The sequence below is a fragment of the Suncus etruscus genome, chromosome 13 (genome assembly GCF_024139225.1).
Source record: "Suncus etruscus isolate mSunEtr1 chromosome 13, mSunEtr1.pri.cur, whole genome shotgun sequence".
NCBI lineage: Eukaryota > Metazoa > Chordata > Mammalia > Eulipotyphla > Soricidae > Suncus > Suncus etruscus.
Genome location: NC_064860.1, coordinates 65,888,742 through 65,911,704, shown reverse-complemented (window position 1 = coordinate 65,911,704; position 22,963 = coordinate 65,888,742). Strand labels below are relative to the sequence as shown.

The following is a 22,963-nucleotide window of genomic DNA, read 5'->3' as shown; positions in this document are numbered from 1 at the left end:
GAGCACCTGAGTGCAGAGCTAGGAATAACTCCTGGACAGTACTGGCCTGCCCTCCACCCAAAAAAAGAAGAAAATAAAACGACAATTTTATTTTATATTTTAGCAAAACTCTCATGGGGGAAAATAAGTATCACAGACTCTGTCTTGGATCTTTTAAACAGTGGCATTCTCAAGATCAAGAGCTCTTTTACTGTGATACAGAGTGTGGAGACAAACCAAGTCTTCATCCATTAAGTAGAAGTTCAGTGCCTTCTCTCTTCAGTTTACTTTCCTCTCCTGTCCTTCTCCCCTTCTTTCATTTCATTCCTGTCTATTCTATTCCTCTCACTGATCATTTTGCCATTCCCTCATTTTACCCCATAACCTCATTATATTCCTTATCTGAAAAGATAAGATAGATGGGTACCTATTTTTTTTTCAGTGATTGTTTTAAGTCTAGCTTGTCTATATTCTTCAACATCCATCCTCTGCCACAATTTCTGACCCTTCTTGCACAGAAAGGATTTCTACTAAAGGTTGTAAAGTTTAGAGGCCATGGCTTTAGGTACTCCAGCAAGATTGTAGTTGCTGCATGCTAGAAGGGAGTATTTGAATGCTGTTGGTCATTCTCTCTTTTTCTTGTTTTTGTTGTTTTTTGTTTGTTTTTTTTTGTTGTTGTTGTTGTTGTTTTGGTTCATACCAGGCAGCCATCAGGGATTAGTTCTGGCTCTACACTCAGAAATCGCTCCTGGCAGGCTAGGGGGACCATATAGAATGCCGGGATTTGAACCATCTTCCTTCTGCATGCAAGGCAAACACCCCTACCCTCCATGCTATCTCTCCAGCCCCCCACATTCTTTTTTATACCCCCCCATCTTGATATCCTCTCTTTCTCTGTCTCTTTTTTCTCTGTCTCTCTGTCTCATCTATTTCAGTCTCTGCCTCTCTGTTTCTCCTCTCTCTCTCTCTCTCTCTCTCTCTCTCTCTCTCTCTCTCTCTCTCTCTCTCTCTCTCTTTCATCTGCTTTCTTCTGTTCTCTCTTCTCCCCTAAAAAAGGTTTTAGGAGTTGTTCCTAATTTCTTCAGTAATAAAGTTGACTCCTCAGTGAATGGATTCTTCATTCCTCAGAGTTGCTCTGAATGAGAGGATTGTTTCATCACACTTTCATTCAAGTCGGTGCCACTGTGTAGGCTTTGACCTGACATAGTTTCCTTGAATTGTTACAGATGTTCCCCCTACCAGTCAGGGGGTGGATCACAAGCAGGTCCAGAGAGAACTGGGGAATGTTGTCCTTCACCTCCACAACCCCACCATCCTCTCATCCTCTTCGATCGAAGTGCACTGGACAGTGAGTCTTTGTTTTCCCACTATTTAATCACATCTGACTAAGCAGCTGACTTTTGAGAATTATCTATATGTATGTCCCAATGTATATGTATATAATATGCATATTATCTCTGGCCTTTTCTCCAGTGATTAGTTTCTAGTTCTTTTTTTTTTTTTTGCTTCTTATCACATCTTATTTCTTAGTTTTTCAAAATAAATAGAAATGAATAATTGCATTCTGCTATTTTAATAGGTGGATCAACAGTCTCAGTATATTCAAGGGTATAAAATCCTTTATCGGCCATCTGGAACCAACCATGGTGAATCAGAGTGGTTAGTGTTTGAAGTCAGGACTCCAACCAAAAAATAGTGTGGTTATTCCCGATCTCAAGAAAGGAGTCAACTATGAAATTAAGGCCGTCCCTTTTTCAATGAATTTCAAGGAGCAGATAGTGAAATTAAATATGCCAAAACCCTAGAAGAAGGTAGGTATAAATTAAGTGAATGACTTCTGTGGATTATTTTATATCTGTTAGATTTATCATAGTTACAAACTTGAAAAGGACAATGCTGATATTAAATTTAACTTTCTAGATGTAAGAGCCACGTTTTGCTAGAGAATTTGTTAATTTAGTATGACAAAATAACATTAAAAAGTGAACTATGTAAAGCTGAATGAAGCATTGTGTTAATGATATATGCATGATATATTAATTACTTAGAACTAAATTCATAGATCATGATGATTTCAAAATGTCCTTAATTTTTATCCCATTCATTAATAATTTTTAAGTTATTGACTGTCCTTGCGAGTAATAATTTGCAAATGAGTTGATAAAGTGTTTATTAGGCCCAGACTTTCTAAAAGCTTCATTTATATTTGTGACTTCAAAATCATTCAATTGTAGACTAACCATATGAATGACTACCACGTAATTTAAAAATAAAAAAAAGTATATAAATGGGTAACAGGTAATATGCCACGAGATATTTATAAAAATAATCAGAATTTCCCCTAACGGTCTTTAACACATTGATTATAGTAATATATAGATGATTTGCAATAATCTTCATGATTTTGAGCCTTTATAGAAAGAATATGTGTTACAGGACAGGAGAAATAGGAATTTGTCTGCGATGCTTGCTAGATCATCTATGTAACTTTGATGAAATGACAACAGTTAGAAAAACTTAAATAGGGAGGGGCAATATGATCTCCATTTGAATGAAAAATATGTTGAAGTATATGCACAAATATATATAAAATAAAAATTTGGTTTGTCTGTAATTACTGTCTTGCTCTGGATGTTCTCTAAAAGCACTCAGTAATCAACTTTTAAAACAATTTAATAGCACCCAGTGCCCCACCCCAAAGTGTAACTGTGGCAAAGAATGATGGAAATGGAACTGCGATTCTTGTTAGCTGGCAACCACCTCCAGAAGACACTCAAAATGGAATGGTACAGGAGTATAAGGTAAGCTTCAGCTAATACAGCTAATACTGACAGATCTCCTCTACCCACGCACTGTGGTTCAATTATTTTTGGGTATTTGGCGCCATCTGCTGGATGAAGTAGTGTGTAAAAATTATTTCTGTAAAGCTTTTGCTCTTTATTCATTGACTATGGATTAATTATTTTGTTGGAAGCCAATGAAAATAGATCATTTGGAAGAGTAAGTTCACAAGATGGCAAAGCATAGTTCTCTAGTTTAACAAAGACAACAGTGTAATGTAAGAGATTTTTAAATTTTCTTTTGATATTTTTGCTCTAAAATTAAATGCCTTAATTACATTTTGTAGAATTGGATTGCTCGGTGAAATTGTCTGCGAGTTATTTCTCTGAAATATGTTTTAGATTGTTTCACACTTAAAATGTTAGAATATTTAGACTAACTTGGAAAATTTTGTTAGTGTGTATGAAAATCAGGGTCATTCCTTTTTTTTTTTTTTTTTCTCCATAAACCTTATTTAATTCTCTTAGGCAAAATATCAAGTCTTGGAGGAAATTCAGATATAAAGTTCTGTGATTTGAGTGTGTTTAAAACAATATATTCTATAAACAATTAGATTACATTTATATTATACTATTATACCAAATACTACTTTTATTTGTGAAAGCATCCATATTCAATTAATTTATAGTCTGAAATTCATTTTGAGCAATTATTTTCAGGCATGCAAAGATGAGACCAAAAACTGGGGACATTAGATTTGTCCTAGGTATTGAAAACTATTAAAGATAGGTCGTTAATACATAATATATCAAGAAATTCTCCATACAAAATATGTTGTCAGTTTTGTGCATTAAATTTAAGTACACTATAAAATGGCAAGATTTTACCTGAAAAACATGTTTCTTGGATGCCACATTGCATTGTAGTCTATAAAACCTTAGTTTTTTTTTCTGATTACTATCTAAATCATGATGCTTTTAGTATGATATTCTCTATATGATTATTTTGCACTGTGCCTGTTGGCATGAAATGAATGTTAAAAAATGACTTTATTTTTTATGGTGTAGATTCGTTTCTTTAAATCATATGTCTAAATCAGCATTATTTATGGGATTGTTTTCTAAATACAGAAATTCAGATTTAGTAGGACTGACAGAAGGTCCTTAAAGATAAATTTTGGTGTATCCCTCCAGGTTAGATGTCAAGACAATAAATGTTCAGTTGAATGGGTAATAAAATCAATCGATAACTAGATAAATTAAGCTTAATTTTAATTTTTAAGAAATTAAAATAACCACCAATTTATCACTGCTTAACATCTCCAAAGGGTTACATATATTTTAGTATTTAACATGTTGCATAAAACACACACGCTATTTTAAGGTATTAAAATGACATCTGCTAGGCTAGTCGAGTCATTAAAAGTTAACATTTACCCACTTTGAACTGCTTCCTTATGAGCTTTTAAGTTTATTTCAATATGGGGGTGGAGGGTGAGAGGATACTATGATTCTGGAAAAATAAACTGTTTTTGTGATTTTTAAGGATTTTAAAAAAGATAATGCCTCCACTCCAAAGAAAAAAATCATGTAACAGAGACACTTCTTCTTGCTTAGAGTCAAAACCCATTTCTCTCCCAAAGAAATGCAAAAGGGTAGATTTCACTTAACTTCATGGTCAATTTAAAATAATAAAATGCTTTTCAGAACCTGATTGACTGGTACAAAATCAGTTTGTGGTTCAGCTGCTTAATGTAATTGGGATGGGGGTAGGGAGATCACAAGGAGTCTTTTATTTCCAAATGGTCAGGACCCTGGTATGGAGTCGGACTATTTGCTGCTATTATGAGTTGAAACTATATTAAAATAATATTGATTTTCAAACTAAAAAAATTAGAGATTATTGTCCACATGCAAGCAGATATGATATGTTTAGATTTGGTTTAAATCCCATTTCCTATCATGATTTAGATAATAACCTCCTTGAAGCTAATCTTGTGTTGTTTGAAGGTGTCATAAAGAATATAGAGAATAGTTTATTACTTCATGAGTCAATTTTTTATGGAAACTGAGTCCAAATATTGTCACACACCATGTCCAAGTCTTGAGCATTGTAAAATTTTATTAAGTAATCCCTTGATAAAATTTAAAGTAATCACTATAAAATAGCTCAAAAACTTGGATTTTCTATCCATATCTCATCTAATTTAAGAAGAGAGATGACAATTTACTTATAAGAAGAACGTTTTGTTGCAAATTAATATGTGTTTTTATCTGCATGATTTTATGCATGTCATGGAAAATTAATTAATAGCCCTGCTTCATACAAGGTCAGAGAACCCATATCCTGTCTTTGCTAACAGTAGACTGAACAAAAATCCGGAGATGATTTCTGCACTATGTAATGTTTTATATTCAAAAACTACTTTACCCAAAGACACACGAAATTATTCCTAAAGTCCCTTTCTCTGTAAAAAAAAAAATGCTGACTGATTTTGATATCAAAGATGATGTGACTATGGTAGAGAAAATAACCTAAGTTCAAGTTAGGCAGTTAGTTGGTCCACTTAGGGTTCTGTGCCTACCTTTATTCTGTAATTCTAGTCATAATGGTATAATTTAATGCAGAATAAGAACACACATGCTGAATTATTGTTCTTTATATGACACCACAGTTTTTTTCCAAAGACTTTACTTCCCCAGTCAGATAATTTGCATATTCCTAAAGACCTAATGACATGATAGGATCCAAGTGTCTTCAAGCAAAAGACAATTATAGACCCCTCTGCTATAATCCTTTAAAAGTACACAAAAATACACTTAAAATAGACCTTCAAGGTGCTACTAATGCATTGTGAATGAGTCTTCCCAAAGCTAGATCCCAGGAGAGAAGATTGATTGTTGTTACTGCTCCTTTAGGTTTATCAGATTTCTGAACTGTTTAGGTGCAAAACAGTCCTGTGTTGTTTTTTGCATGGAGTGAAGTAAGTTCCTGGCTTAACATTCCTTATGTCCTTATAGGTTTGGTGTCTGGGCAATGAAACTCGATACCACATAAACAAGACAGTTGATGGGTCCACCTTTTCTGTGGTTATCCCCTCTTTGGTGCCTGGAATCAGATACAGTGTTGAGGTGGCAGCCAGCACTGGAGCTGGACCTGGAGTAAAGAGCGAGCCACAGTTCATCCAGCTTGGTGAGTGTCATTGTGAGTTTGATATGAATATCTTCCTCCTTGTCTGTTCTCTTGTTTTTCTTTTGTGTATAAGTCAAGTGTTGCAATGGATCATGTATAAACTTGTAGTTTATATAGTTATATGTTTATATGTAGGTGTTTAAATAAATATGTATTCAGTGTCTCAAATATGTTCTATTGATGTGAACAATGTGAACACATTGACTCAGATGTGTTCTATTGGTTTTCCTCATTATATCCAGCAAATATTAGTCGAGCACCAAAGATACTACAGTGAACAAGACACAGTTTTCATTTTTAAGAATTTGAAAGTCATTGATAATTTGTTAAAAGCAAATTAAATACAAAACTTAAGTTACATATTATAGCTTTAAAGCAATTTGTAATTTATATTATCATTTTGTGTTTGTATTTAAGAATGTAATTAATTGATTGATATGGGAGAGATGCTTGAGCAATACTCAGCAATGCTCAAGGTTTTTTTCTAGTTCTACATTTAGGAATTACTCCTTGAGGTGTTCAGGTGACCATATAAGGTGCTAGGGATTGAACCGGCGTTGGCTGTGTGCAAGACAAGAGCTCTACCTGTTATTACTATCTCTGTTCCCCATTTAAGTGCTTTAGAACAAATGAAAGATAATAATGAGGGGCTGGAGAGATAGCATGGAGGTAAGGCGTTTGCCTTTCATGCAGGAGGTCATCGGTTCGAATCCCAGCGTCCCATATGGTCCCCCGTGCCTGCCAGGAGCAATTTCTGAGCATGAAGCCAGGAGTAACCCCTGAGCACTGCCGGGTGTGACCCAAAAACTACCAAAAAAAAAAAAAAAACAAAAAAAAAATAATGTATAAAGATCACAAGAATTATGATTATGATTCCTAAACATATTCTTCAAGTTATTAGAAAGTAGATAGTATCAATGATAAACCCCTGACCTTCGATTATAGAACTGAGATTTTAATTTAAAATTTTAATTTGAATTAATTTAAAACAATGTGATATTAGTTAAAATACAAATATGTAAGTGGCTATTAGTAAACTCTATAATGAAACAACAAAAACACATGGCAACAAACTATTGTTACCAATGGATGGATAAGAGAATAAGACTTTATTGTTAAGATCTCATTTAATATGCTGACAGTTACAAAGCCAATTGTGTTAGTTCATGTCTCAGCTCCAGATCTGAAGTTAAGCATCAATAGTATGTTATGTCATAATTCATCCTAGCTATGAAAAAAAGATTAGATATAGGAATTTCAGACTTCGCAAAGAAGTGTGGAGTGTTTTTGCATGTTGACAATGTTGACGACATCCTAGGAATTATTTCAAAACAAACCGGAGAAACATTTGGCTTTGAATAAACTGTTACTGTACAAAAATAACATACTTTGCATTCAACTTGGAAATTGTTATTGATGTTCCATTATTAAGTAAATGCCAGCTGCTTGAATAGACACATTTGCAGATGTCTGGCGATAGAATGCAATCTTAGCACCTCAAAGTCCTTGGGTTCCAGCATGGTAGAGGACTGAAGCTTATTGGCAGATAAGACTTTCCCTCTATAACATATAACAAGGTTGATCCTGAATAGCAGAAAGGAAGAATAACTGTGTGAGGGACTATTTAATGGTACACAGTGGCAATGGGATACGGCCTCCTACACAGAACTCAGGCAAATAGATAAATGAGTATCATAAAACGAAGTCACTGGCTTGTAAGCTAACCTTTAACAACATCATGCTGAGCATTCTATTCTAACCTTTAATGTAAAAATTTTCCTCTGTGCCTCATTCTAGGATAAATTTGGATTTTCCATTTAGCACATGTTAAAAGTGTGATTATATACACACCTATAGCATATAAGCAAACAGGGCTCACTTATTTACTTCTTGAAAAATCTCAAGCAATACAGAAAACCTTTTGTAAAACAATTGGTTTGGACATTTATTATAATGCTGTATAAGAGAAGAAATTATCTAAATATGGACTTTTTTATTTACTTAGTAGTTGCCCAGTATTTATTTAAATTAAAATGGTAAATTTCATCATGAAGAACCTATACATTTGTTGATACCCTTTTCCTGTTTTTAATAGCATATGACTTTCAGTCCTGCTGTTTTCAAACAAGAGTTGGAAAAGGAACCATATGTAACTTTATTTATTTAAGATTTAAATAATGAGATTTAGGGCCAAATTGGTTTTCGTGGAATTACGTGTTCCAGTTTTAATATAGCCTCAGCTGCAGTGAAACAAAGACGGAGATATGGACTGGCCGTTTTAATTCATTAGTCACACCACACTTTATTCTTTTAAACCCATCTGGTCGCTTACATTGGGATCTCTCCTGGCTGTCTCCATAAAATCGGAAGCTACCCAACTTAACCTTGCACAAATATCCATGAAATCTATAAACCCAGCAGATGCAAAGGTTGTATTGGGAATAAAAAGAATAGATCTTCTGAGTGAAGTTTCTGAGGTGCCCTTAGGAAAGAGAAAAGAATAAGGATTATAAAATAAAACTTTCAGTTAACAGACAGTGGAAGGCAGGTGACCTGTGAAATGGGGGGTTTTGTTGTTTATTTGTTTGCTTAACCTCTTCTCTTCAAAGAAGAGATCTGGAATTCTGTTAAAATAAATTTTAAAAAGTACACACACAAACATATATATATACACACAGCACAGCACCATGTTCCTTTTTGCATGAAAGAGTATCAGTTACCTAAGTTGTTTTTTTTTTCTTAGTTATTTGAGAGCTGCTTATTTTTTCTGACCATCTTGTCAGGATGCGATTATCACCTACAGGGATATTTTTCTACTTAAATAATTTTAGGGGGCTAGAGTGATAGCACAAGTCCTTTCACGCAGCTGACAGGGTTTAATTCCTGGCATCTCATGTGGTCCATCAATCTCCATAGATGTAATTTCTTTGTTTGTTTGTTTTTGTTTTGGAGCCACACCTGGCAGCACTCAGGGGTTATTTCTGGCTGTGTGCTAAGACTTGACCAAAAAGCTATCATAGAACTTTGAGACCATTAAAACAAAATTTAATGAGAAAAAAAAAGAAAAGAAAAAAAGAAATTACTCCTGGCAGGCTTATGAGATCATATGGGATACAGGGGATCCAACTCTCGTCTTCTACAGGATCCAACCCAGGTCTGCCACATACATGCAAAGCAAATGTCCCTCCCATTTTGCTATTTACTGTTCCAGTTCCCAGGAGTGTAGCCCAAAACCAAAAAACAACAAAATTTAAATAATTAATGTTCTTTTATTATTTATAATGAGTTACTTTAAAGTAGGGAAATACTTCAGAGCCAAAGACTAAACAATTTTCCTAGAGCACTAACCCTAGTGAGATGGGCAAACACTTTCTTGTGAACGAGATGTTGTGAGGGAAGAACATCCAAACTCAAATACTAATGGGAGTGCCAGGCTCTAGTCACCCACAGAGTTGGTATTGCTGAGCACCGATACATTAGGAACTAGATATTGCTCCCATTGTAGAGCAGCAGTGCATTATGAAATATGCTTTATGGACTTATGCAATGCAGAACTTGGAACTTGTAGAACTTTGAACATTGATTTCTATCAATGGATCAAGAGGTATGTCCATCAGGTATACCTAGTAATTTTTTTATTATTGGATCAATTTTTTCATTAATTTTAATTATTGATTCAAAATAGCTAATGCTTGTGAAAATGTTATATTTGCCTTTGTTTCTCATTATATTTCTGCAACCATTATTGCATTACCTTTATTCGGAATTAAAATAATTGAAATGACCATAAATTTGATAAAATACTAATGTGATAATGAACCCCAGTGGGCATTCCAAAATGAAAATTAAATTATTTGATTGTGTCAGGGTGACTTTTGTAAAACCGCTTAAGTTCCTACCATGTATTAATATGAAGATGGCTTTTTCAGATTCTCATGGAAACCCCGTGTCCCCAGAAGACCAGGTCAGCCTTGCTCAGCAGATCTCTGACGTGGTGAAGCAGCCTGCATTCATAGCAGGAATTGGGGCTGCCTGCTGGATCATTCTCATGATCTTTAGCATCTGGCTCTACCGACACCGGAAGAAGAGAAATGGGTTGACTAGCACTTATGCGGGTATCAGAAAAGGTAGTAACTTTCCTACATGTCTCATATTTACTTATGTCTGTAGAACTTGATTTTGAGATTCCGAATTTTTCATAATGATGTGTATATTCTACTGTTGTCTAATACAAAAATATTTTCAGAAATATTGTTATTTCATTGTAAAAGTTACAGATTCAGTGCTCTGTGCTACAAACAGGGTTTGACCCTTTCTGCCAAGTTTCTTTAGAATAAGGTTCACCCTGGTAGGTTAAGGTTTGCATTGGGTTGTTATTCACCCTTGGGGCTTCTTATGGGCTGTTATTCATTGATATTCTTTAAAGAAAAGTTTTGGGTCTTTGGTCCTAGAAATTGACCATCTCAATAATTGTTTCTAATATTTTTATAGTTTTTATATAGTGCATATATATGGAATACATGACTGAATGGTATACTGAAGTTGGGAGAAAAGGAGCTTTAGTATTTTTTGTTATTGTTTTATTTAAAGTTGCAAGATTAATGCTGTTAACTGATGTTAACTGAGTCATGATGGTTTCATGACAAATATGATTATAGGTTTTAGAAGAGAAAGTTTATTGGACTGTAATGATTTATACTATTCTGGATGAACCAATATGCTGAGTGTAGACACTTTAGCCACATAATGTTGTAGTCTGCAGATTGGTGACTCACAACTTTCCTTATCTGAACAGATTGTTAATACTGTGAGTCAGATATCAACACCTCCTCCCACAGCTGATAAACTCAGTTCTCAGCCTTGGAACTAGGGCATATCTAGGATACCCATGTTTTCAGCACTTAGTTCTTATGTATGCATTTACAATACTCCTTTTACTTTGAAAGTAATCCTTATGTATATACTTGTATAGACCCTGTAACCTTTGCTTCACTGCAAATGAAATTTATAGGGAATCGACCAGTCAACATATGCTTTAACACTATCACTTGGTTATTGTAAATAACTTGTTTTATTTGATAATTGATAACTAAAATAACTTAATTATCTCCAGATTTCCAGAGCAAAGAGTTCATTCATGTCTTGACCAAGTCAGGTCTCTAATCATTGATTGGCAACATTAGACGTCATAGTGCTAACAAGTACCTTTTTCAATGAAATGTCCACTGTCATGTCATTACAAGCCAACAAGGGACAGCAGTCTAAAATATCTGTGCCCTTGGTCACAAGTGGTCTTGGCAAGAAAGAGTCAGCAGAAATCAATCATCAGTTCAGCTTCCCTCCTGCCTGTGGTTCTATAGCAATCTCTTCGTGTACATGCATTTTATCTTCACAGTATCATCCTTAAATAAGATTTTTTTCAGATATACGCCTTATCTACAGAGGAAGCACAAAGTCAGTATCCCTGGGTGTGAGGTGGAAAATGAGGATTTGGAAGTGAATACAGAGATCCCCTTACAAATACAAGACAGAGCTAGCCAGTTCTATGAGTTACTATAAAAATCATTTCAGTGGAGGAGCCTCTAGGTCTCTAGGGTGGAGGAGAGGCCAGTGAGAGGGCAGGTTGTTGGAACTTGTATTTTGAAATGTGATGTGAGTTAGGAAAAAAAAACAATTAGTCACCATCTAGATGTGGAATCTCTGGAATTCTCCAGGAATCCCATATTTCTTAATGCTATGAATATTGTCTTGAAGTCTAAATAAGCGTTGTGAAACTCTCCTTTGTTCTGAAATGTTCCTTTTCTTCTACTAATGGACTTTAAGCATGCTGGCAGATGCCTATGTGCTCTTTCTGAAACATCTATTAAACTAATACCATTGTTCTTTTAACTAGCTTGTCTTTAAGCAGAAATCATAGAACATAATTACAAATGTAATGGGCGAGCATTTGATTCTGCTTTCCTCACTTTGCCTGGTCGGCACTTTTTTTTTTTTTCATAATTCTGTTTCATGCAATTAGGCCAGAGGTGGGGGATGTGCATTCTGATATTAAAATGAATTCCTTGAGGGGGATAAAAGCATTGTGATAAATTGTAAGAGAAGAGGAAGAGAGTACGTAAAAAAATAAATTGATATGAGGTCATTAACCTCTAACCATCCTCAAACAGGAGTGTGATGTTGGATAATAGTGAACATTTTTCTAGAAAATACTCCCTCCATTCAACTATTGGTGTAACATTTGCTGGAAGAGCCATCCATGGCCTGTTCACACATAATCACTTTCACAGGATACCCTCAGCATCTCTGGGTAACTAGGGTTTACCTGATTAATTAGGCTTTGAGAATTGTCATTCTTCGGTGAATGAGCTAAAAAAAAAAAAACCTACATTTTTGCCTAACTTCTTTTCATCATCTCTGATTTCTCTCACTGGGACTGCCAGTTAGCTAGAAGCAATGAAAAGGGCCTTTCATATTTTCCTTAGTCCTTGTAATTATGAATTAATGTCCCACCATCCTGGTTTGAATAGCCTTACTTTCAAATAGACCTTTTTTTTTTTTTTCTATGAGCACATTACTATGGCTCTGAATTTTTTGATTGGAGCTAAATTACATTAGCTCTCTGAAAAGAATTGGATGAAAGAAAACACAATGGAATTCTCAAAACAGGAACAATTGTGCTTCAAGCGAGAAGGGCCAGACTAAAATTGGGGACATAGCATTGAGGTCTTTTGAGTTTTTGTTTCTGAAGTTACCTCACCTCAGCACTATGCTGAGAAGTGACCATGGGAAGGGATGCATTCCAGTTTTCAACCCTTACACTCTAATCTTCAACTAAATTTCCCAAGAAATTTAGACAATTCAAGTGAAGGGCAAATGCATTTAGGGGCAGCCTTTTGATCCACAGTAAGTCATCAAGATCCTTGTTTGTGTGAATCCAGTTCTTGAAAGCTGACTTCAGTCTTTTAAGGAGAAATGTAGATTTATTTCCTGGCTTTTGTTACCATGATGACTTGTACCTGAAATTAATGTGGGTGCTCTGTCCCCTTCCTTGATGAAATGACAGGGAAATAGCCTAGTGTGGTCCAACATTGAAAGACTAGGAAGAGAGAGACAGGAGGAGGGCAGGCTGCCCCTTTGGAGGTGTGCAGTTCCATTGCAGGCCTCTATTGATTACATTAAGATTTAGAACTACAGAGACAGGACAAGGTTTCCAAGAGGCTTCATTGTCTTACTGTTTAGTTCCCAGTGTGCCACTAAGAAAAATAAAGATCCATCAATTCCCAGAAAGTTTCTAAATGTATTTAGTAAGAAGAGAAATTAAAGTTTAAATCCTCAAATGTCCCTGTCCAATCACACATTTTATGATGAGAAAAATGGAGCATTTCACTAGGTATCAGTTATTCCTTGCCATAAAACAAGCAATTTCTCTTTCTCTTTCACTCACTCTCTCTGTTACAGCTCTGCCAATCTGTCTGTCTGTCTTTCTTTCTCTCACATACTTATGTGCAATATTAGTCCACTTTAATAAGCTTTACTTTCAGATTTCCAGATAAGGTTCAAGCACAACCCTGATAATACTTGTTTAAGAATCCATCACGCACTGTTTGAAAATGATTAATAGTAAAGGATTCCTGTTTTGTACTAAAGCCGTGAGCTAAATCCATGGTACTAAATGCAGGGTCATTCACGGGCTAACCTAGCACAATTCCTTTCCAAGCTAGACTGTCAGACACTTCCAAATGGTACCTGTAGGGACACGCTTCTTTTTCTAACCTCAATTTGGTTTTATTCATAAATCAGAGTGTCAGAACTACGGGCTTAGTTATTTACATTTGTTTTATGTTCAGCTGTCTGCTTGATTTATACTAATGTGATATGTTCCCTTTCTCTCTTCAGCTTAATAACTGGTTTATATTTTGTTTTGATTTTTCTAGTCCCGTCTTTACCTTCACACCAACAGGTATATATTTGCACTTACCCTCTTTCCTCCCTTTGTTAGTTTGGCATGTGTTAGACTGTGGTGTTTTTTGTTTTTATTTAATTCTCTTGTAAGTCGGGGAAAGGACTTAAAATGAAATACAATACTTGATTTACTCATGTCAGGCATGCATTTGAAGTAGAAATGGTTGGTGTTGCTTTTCATCCATTCCTAGTAGTTATTTATTCATGACTCCACATTGCATCCTAGCCTTGTTTGGCATGTGTTGTCATTAGATAGACACACTGTCTCTACCCTCAGCATGATTTAACATGCTAATCATCTTATTGATAATTTCATACTTGGCAGTGCATTTGTTTCTGTTAACTTAAGCTTTAGTTTCCAACAACAACAACAACAACAACAACAAATTTCTTTCCCTTGCAATTTTCTGTACATAGTGTCCACATTCCTAAACATAAGCAGAATACGCAAGCACAGTGGGAGATAAAACTTCTCATTTCCCCTAAGTCAGAATCCTAAAATTCTGGTCTATTCAGTTGTGTTCAAAGTGGGTCTTCTTCATATCACCTCGGGTCAAACCTGTACCTGTCCTCCTGCCTCCTCGGTTTTAATCCAGTTATTGTAATCAGTGGAAGCAGTTATCTCTCCTCAACAGACTCCCAGTTTGGAGTTCTTCTAAGTAGCAGAATTTGGCAGCTTTTAGAAACACATTTCTTCTTAGAAAATGTGTCTGTATTTACAGAAAAGCTAATCTGCTTAACTCTTTGCCTAACTATGTGCAAATCTTTATTTGTTATGGTTGTAATTTTTTTTTACCCCGAGTTTAAGCTGAGAATGTCTTTCAAGAGATTTAAAATATACCTCTATAAACATATATACATGTCTGATGAAAATAGGAGAAAATCACTTCTACAAGCCACAATGAAAAATATTCACGTTAATTAATAGAAACAACTTGGCATAAATTGCTTGGTGCGAAAATGAGAGAACTTATTATAATATTCATATTTGTCTTACTGGTAGTTAGACTTCTGGGAAAATAAGCTAAGATGGTTTTCTTTTCCATGTTTAAGATTCATGTATAAAATTATGAAATGATCTGTTATAATAATAATTCAAATTGGAAGGCTGATATGCACGTGTGTAATAGTTGCATGAAAAAGAGAATAGTAGAATTTTTCTTTGGCTTAAATCTTAGCCTTGCTGGATATGTTTTAAAAATGTTATTTTTATTTAATTTTATATCATTGGTAAAGAATAGTAGTTTCATCAGTCATCTGGCATTTTCTATCATGATTAATGTAATATTTCTAATAGAAGAGAAAACGTATTTATTTCTAAACGATACTTATATATGTAATAACATCTGCTAATAAATGTAAACATGTCTATTAATTCTTCCTTTTTCTGTAACATTCTAGTAACGTATCAGAGAGGAGGTGAAGCTGTGAGCAGTGGAGGGAGGTAATTATCCTACTCGTTTTGTAGATCCCCTAAAGAAATTACAGATATTTCTTCTTGTATTCCTTGATTACAGCACTATATAAATATATATTATATATTATATATATTACTTAAGCGGTTTGCTCAACTCTTAGAAATACTCTATTTGACACAGCTCTGGAACCCAAGTCTTTTCACCCAAATTCAGTTGCAAGTTGTATCGTTGTTATCTCAGTAAAGAACACAAGAGGGCGCACTTTAACCGGGAAAGAGAGACCTGCTGGTTTAACAGATGATTAAAAGGAGTTAAAGTAATTAGGCGATGGCATTTATGAAGATTAAGAAATATAGCTAGTTAACAGATATGATCAAACAAAACATATTTATTTGAAAAAACTGCTGAACATAGCATTTGCTCAGAAGTTGTAGGTTATGTTTGTTTGTTTGTTCCTGTTACTGAATTCATTTCATAAGGGTTCATTCGGCTCTTTATTTCCAAGGAAATATGTTGAAATAAAAGAAGAAACCTATGTAGCCAGTAATACAAAGATTTTTCTCCAAGCTAATTAAAATAAACCTCAATCTTATATTTATTAGTTTTTGTCATTATCCTTCAATGAACTTTATATATTCACAGAGAAAATCACAAATAGATGTGACAGGCAGCTTAAAGGGGCTGAAATCAAGAATGTAACACAAGTCAAGTTTCAGGATTTCCACAATAAGATGTGTTAGTATGTTTCAAAAACAATAGCATCAAGCTTAAAATCTAGGGGATGATCATCCCAATAAAAAACATTTTAAATTACAATTCATTTAATTATTGAGTTGCCTACTCTGTCTAGTTGGATAATTTATTTATTGTGGAGAAAGACAAAAAACCACCAGTATTATTGTTGAATCTAATAAACATATCACCTGATAAGCCATTACTGAGTTTAGTATTTGACAAGAATTTTTCTTAATGCTGGCCACTTTAAGCTCATGCTTTAGAAATTTGGCAACAAGCACTAATCTGTTCTTTCCTGGGTCCTTTTGCTAGCTTCCTGTTTTCATACTCTGAAAGACCCAGAAGCTAGGGAGGTCCTCACAAGGAGTAAATCCACTTGATTCAAGAATTAAACCAGGGCATGTTTTTGCATCCAGGGGAATTCCATCTAAATCATAGCCCAGGTATTCATGAACAGCCTCTGGCATAAGAACCTTTTCTCTTGGGTAAATCTGGAATGCCTGATTGTATAACCACCTCTCTCTCTGTGTATATTCATGACTTCAGCTTTCTCATTAATCAAAACATATGAAGGTGCTTATTGAGCATCTTTTATGTGTTCTGGAGTGACCTCTGTGCACAAATACATTCACAACCTCACAGCCTGACACATGCACAATATAAGCCTGGCTTCTACTCTAAAGGACTTCGCAAGCTTATATCCCATTGAAAAAATCATTGCAAAAAACACACAGATGCCAAATGCTACTTTTTATGACAATCTGAAAATCCATGCAATTCCTGGAGAGTGTATTCATTTGGAAAGTACACTGTATAACCAGACAGAAATAACTTTCAAGGTTTAATTGCACAGGACCTTAGAGATGGGACAGTGCTTATGATTCTTGCCTAGTACACAGTTGACCATGGTTTGATCCCTACTATCACTATGGTCCCTGAGAAATACCAAGAGTAATTCTGGTTTAGAAGCCAGGAGAAAGTACTGAAGAAATGTGATCCGGTCGTGATATTAACATTATAATTTTTTATTCTATAAAACTCACCTTACTATAAGGCACACATAGTTTTTAGATGAGGAAAACAAAAGACATCAGGAGACAACAGCTGAAAACAAGCAGCCTGCAAGGCCAAAGTATATTTACAATATGCAGGTCCACATCTGCTTAAACACACTTACCTAACTTTATTTTTTTACATCAGAAAAATTAAAAAATAAAAAAAACCCACATTTTTAAAAATACTTTTTTTGTTAATATAAAAAAAAAGTCGAAGCAACAATCAGATAGGCATTCTCTTCATAAGACATACATTTTTCCCCATCTTTTGGGGAAAAAATGTGTTTTGTGGTACAAAAAATATGTTTTTTTTTTTGTTTTTTGGGTCACACCCGGCAGCACTTGGGTTACTCCTGGCTTTATGCTGAGAAATTGCTCCTGGCAGGCTCAGGTGACCATATGAGATGCCGGGATTTGAACCACCGTCCTTCTGCATGCAAGACAAAGCCTTACCTTCATGCTATCTCTCCAGCCCCCCAAAAAATGTTATATAAAATCCACACATATATAAGCATATATGTATGTATATAATGTAACAGAAAAACTAATATTTTTGATAAAAATTATATATATATATTTGGTTTTTCAGTCACATGTGTTCACAAATCACTCCTGTCTTGGGGAATTCATATGGGACATTGGGGGATGGAACTGTGGTCCATCCCAGGTCAGCAACATGCAAGGCAAACGTCCTACTGCTTACATCACTGCTCCAGCCCCTATAATCATACTTGTAATGAAACAAGTCCATCCTAGGCTAGCGCCAGCACTGCACCACCGCTTCGGCTCCCCAAAATTATATTTTGACCAAATGAAATTATAAAATATGCTGGTATTTAAAGAGTCAAGAACTAAAATCTGTCAGGGCTAAAAAGAGACAAAATTTTAGTGCATTTGTTCATCAATGATAGTTATTGAACAACAACTCTTCAATTGTTTTAGTTGCATGACATGCTTTAGCTATAAATTATTTACTTAGAGAGAAAGGCCTAAAATAATTTTGTCTCATAAGCCTTATAGTCGGGAGACAAATGAGATTATAAATGTTGTTTAAAAAGACAACTCTAAATTAGAATGATGTGTGCCTAAAAGTATAAGTAACAGTCTAATTAAATCCCTGACCTCAACAAAAAATGGTTAAAAATAAAATTTAAAATATATTTGAAAAACATCAATCTATAGTTTCAGCAGCTGAGGCACACCTGGGGAAAAATAACAGGAATATTAGTATCATGAGTGCATTGGAAGACTCCATCCCCAGTCACATTTCAATGTGTGAGTTTGCCTGCAATCAGCTCAGGGTAGTCAAGAAGGAACAAGGAACCATTTCTGCACACATTTTTCTTACATTCTTTTCTAAACATCAGTTTCCTTCTGGCATCCCAGATCCTATCCTTTATCCCTGGACCTCTATCATTTGGTTAGTAGCACCTCAAGTCAGAATGTTCAAATCATCTTTCACTTCCTCATCCCTCAATCTATTTTACAGATCACACCTGTTACTCAGTAACTATCGCTGTATTGTTTCACTTCAAGCACTTAATTTTCTTTGTGTCATCATTGCAAAACCTTCCAGGAGGCCTCCCTTCCTTTATCTCACTAACAATATTTCATGGACACTACTTTCTATTAATACACTTTGTCCATTGAAGCCAGAATAATATTCTGAAATGCATATTAATTGTGTTTCTGAGCTGAAGAACATCCCACTTTCAGGAAACTATTATCTTAAAATTAACTAAAACTAAACTTGGCATAGTTTATGAAGTCTACATCTCTAGGGCTTTGAAGGGTCAATTTGACCTCTGCACACTCTATATTCCACTTGGAGAACCTACAAGATTACTTGTCCATATTCCAGAAGCATGGAAGGTATCCCTCACAAACTTTATCTATTTGTTGCGTATGACCCATGAGCTGTTTGTGCTGTGTAAATCCCACAATTAAGCACCAAATATGAGTTGATGCAATTGTTTCTTTGCCAAACGTAGGTCAGCCACTAATTACTCTTGGGTCGAATCCATTTTGGCTTCAGTTTTATAGATAAAGTTCTATAAGAATCCAATTGACATTATTCTGTGGCTGATTTTTCACTACATTAACAGAACTAGGTACAATTAATTCTGGAAAAAAAAGAAAAAATATATATCTGTTCTAAAGTGGTTCTTCTGAGATCCTTAATGGACAGATAGCCAAATTCCTGGCATATAATTTTCTTTCATAATAGAATAAGAGACACTAAAGTAGAGTTTATTTGACCTGCTAATCAATAATCAAATATATTGTATATTGCAACATTATAATTCATTATAATTATAACATTTTTGTGCAGTATAAAATATATAATTTGTTAAATCATATTAATAAGATCAATACATAAGTAGTTTTTGAAAAATATTATGTAACATAGGAAGGAAGGAATGAATGATGTACAGAATGAATTTTAGAACTGAGTTGTTTTTTGATGACCTTATAGCAGGGGTCTCAAACTCATGGCCTGCAGGTCATTTGCAGCCCTCCGTACAACATTTTGTGGCCCTGCACTAGAGGAATCTTTTTTTGTTTTGTTTTGTTTTGTTTTGTTTTAGTTATTTGGGTCACACACCCCAATGTTCAAGGCTTACTACTGACTTTGCACTCAAGGATCACCCTGACTTTGCCTCCTGTGGCCCCCAAGTAAATTGAGTTTGAGACCCCTGCTAGAAAACTTGAGAGACTAAATTTTCCTCTATAATATAAAAGCAACTGACCTAAAAATCTCTTTAGGTTCTTAAAATTGCTAATATTTCTATTCCCAAAAAAGAGGGAATAAAGATTTTGGTACCAAACAGATCCCGTCCTAATTTAAAGAGGGTAAAGATCCTGTGATATAATCTAGGGAAGGATCAGTAAATACTAAAGAAATTATTCCAATTTGTTTGTTTTCTAATTACCCTAAACAATTCAGTCATATCTTCAAAAACTATACTTAAATTCTTGAGACTGGTGAAATAGCACAGTGAAGAAGGCACTTGCCTTTCATGCACCTGACCCACGTTTAATCCCCTGTATCCAATATGGTCCCCTGAGCACTGCAAGAAGTAATTCCTGAGTTTAGAGTCAGGAATAATACCTGGATTTTATCAAATATGACCCACCTCACTAAAACAAACCCCTCACCAAAACTCTCTCTCACTCCCCCCCCCCCCACACACACACAACTGTATCTTAGGCAGGTGGAGAATATCAAAACCACACTTTCTGGCAAGTGGGAGGTAGAAGCACATCCCAGGCCTTACGTCTTTTGAAAATAATGGGAACTTTTATATCTATACTTTCCTGGGTTTCCAAAATGATTCAGGCTATCATTGAAAAGAGAAGACAGCTTCTAAGCAGCCTTACTGCCAAGGCCAGTAGTTTTTTTCCCAGGCTCTTTACCCTCCAGTAGTTTAGTTTATTATTAGCAGGTTTAAATCATTGTTTCCTTGTTTTTTTTGAATGAATGACTAGAATTATTTGCAGTAAGTGGAAGAGAGGAATTGAAGATAAATGTCATATCATTTTACCCTCTAGTCTTTTGTGACATGAATCTAAAGTAACTAGAATATACATTGATTCTATAAAATTTATTTTCTTCCTTTCCCCAAAGCCCTTTCTTTGGAAGAAAATGATAAAACAAGTACAACTCAGATGTTTAAACAATATGAAAATGTAATTCACATATGATAGTATATTGTATGTTCATTATAGATTTTGACACATTTTAATTCTGTAATCCTCTATTGATGAATCATCTCTCTAATTTCCCTTATATCTACCTTAAATGCAATCTGAGATTCTTTGGAAGGACCCTTGCATCTTTCTCTGAATAAACTACATATGACTTTGACTTCCACAGAGACCTCTGAAATCCACATATGGCATTTTGAGATTCATGATAGGCCATAAATCATGGCTTTCTCTCTTCCCTAAATATTTAGCATTCCAAGCTTAAGTCTAAATGGAAAGCTAGGATATGAATTGTTAATCCCACTTCCTGTTGGAAATCACCTATCCATATGAAAAGTTCTTTCAGCCCACAGTGATATCAAAACATTCACTTTAAAAGTCTCTAAAGGAACCAGAGTAGCATAAAAATATTGTTTATTCTTTTGAAATGTATAAGTCAGACTGTGGAAAATTTCTACTTGACCTGTACTTCCAACGTCTCATAATATCACATGCCAAATATGGAGTATTTTTTAATAAATCCTTTAAGATAACATTTACAGCTTCAGCTCCAAGGAAAGTACAGAAAGCTAAAGATTACTCGATGCAGAATTTCCATAACACACACAGCTTTAGCTCAAAATAAAATAAGGTAAGCAAAAAGATTACGAGATACAGAATTTCCATAGCTAACATCTATTTCATAAGCTCGTTTTCTGAAGATAGCTTGCAGCTTACTGTTCTAAATTTCAGCAGTTCGATTATACTGCTCTTCAAAGCATGTTATCAACAATTATAACAGTGAAGAGCTGTCTTAAGCATCTTCTTCTGAGTATAAAAGTAACTTCACACATTTCCCCCTCCTCCTTTTATTAAGCATATGTGAAGGCTTTAGGAGATGTCAGCACTCTCGCTTGCATCTGGATAGTATACTGGTTTTTAGTGGAATTCTCCAATTATACTGCCACTCACTTTGTATAACCAAGCACAGTTCTTAAATTCACTCAGCTGTCTCAACTTTCTAATTTGTATATTCATTGTATATACTTGATAGAATTGTTTTGAGGATTAAAGGAGTTAACACCTGTAAAAAAAAAAACACCAAAGTGTGTTGCATGTTAAAGAATATATATTTTCACAGATACCATAAACCCTACTATACCTAGATACTAGTATATATATACACTCATATGATATATGCCTATTGTACATATAAATGCTATTATTCCTAGATGTATGTATGTACCAATTATAGATATATATAAAACACATATACATCAATAAATTATAAATCCTTATTCTTTATTGGTTATGATTTAGTCTTCAAATAACTGTCATTTTTGCATTATAAGTTTTTATAAATGTCATTGTGTGACACTCAGAATGAGAGTCAGTTGCCAGCCTTTTGCTTCCCAGGTAAATGAGGAGCATAGTTGTCACACTTTAGCCAAGAAAGTAATCCCATGAAGAAAACCTTTGCCTAATCCATGGTGCCAGGCTGTTGTACGTTTGCCAGCACATTATACATTGTCACCTCTTTTGCTGAACTACCAAATGAAAAGCAAAAAGACTATGAGATACAGAATTTCCATAGCTAACATCCATGTCAAAAGCTCCAATTTTCTGAAGATAGATTGCATCATACTGTTCTAAATATCAGCAGTTTGATGATTCTGTTCTGCAAAGCATGTGGCTAGTAACTATTATAACAGTGAACTGCTGGCTTAAGCATCTTATTCTGACTATAAAGGTAATTTCATAGTTTTATAGTTTTACAACTTTCATATTTGGAAAAGATTATTAGGGATGCTGTCCTTGCCTCTACTGTGTTCTCTGGGCTGGTGGTTCAGGACTCCCATGAATATGACTGCTGATACACTTTGCATTAGGAGTGCACAAGGAAAGAGGATTAACTTCAGTTGTACCAAAAGATACATGATGCTAATATCTCATAATGGGCATCTTTGTTTTGCCAAATGTAATTCAGTGGCTTTCCTTTACTTAGGTAGGAATTGATGGCATTTTACATTGTCATCAGAAAATGGTGACAAGAACTGTGCAGCTAAAACATTGATGAGGTTTGCTAAAGAAGTTACAAACCCCAAATCTTCTATTTCTGAAACATGGTTTTAATGAAGAAATAACGCATGCCGT

The 22,963-nt window shown here is 34.8% G+C and overlaps 1 protein-coding gene across 1 annotated transcript in view; it reads left to right on the top strand.

Moving 5' to 3' along the window:
• Positions 1-22,963, top strand: part of ROBO1 (roundabout guidance receptor 1) — a 945,902-nt gene that overhangs the window by 882,305 nt on the left and 40,634 nt on the right. Inside the window, 8 exon segments of the mRNA XM_049785492.1 lie at positions 1,206-1,327; positions 1,559-1,666; positions 1,668-1,719; positions 1,722-1,790; positions 2,659-2,780; positions 5,781-5,952; positions 9,882-10,079; positions 15,316-15,358. Coding sequence (XP_049641449.1) covers positions 1,206-1,327; positions 1,559-1,666; positions 1,668-1,719; positions 1,722-1,790; positions 2,659-2,780; positions 5,781-5,952; positions 9,882-10,079; positions 15,316-15,358 — 886 coding nt within the window.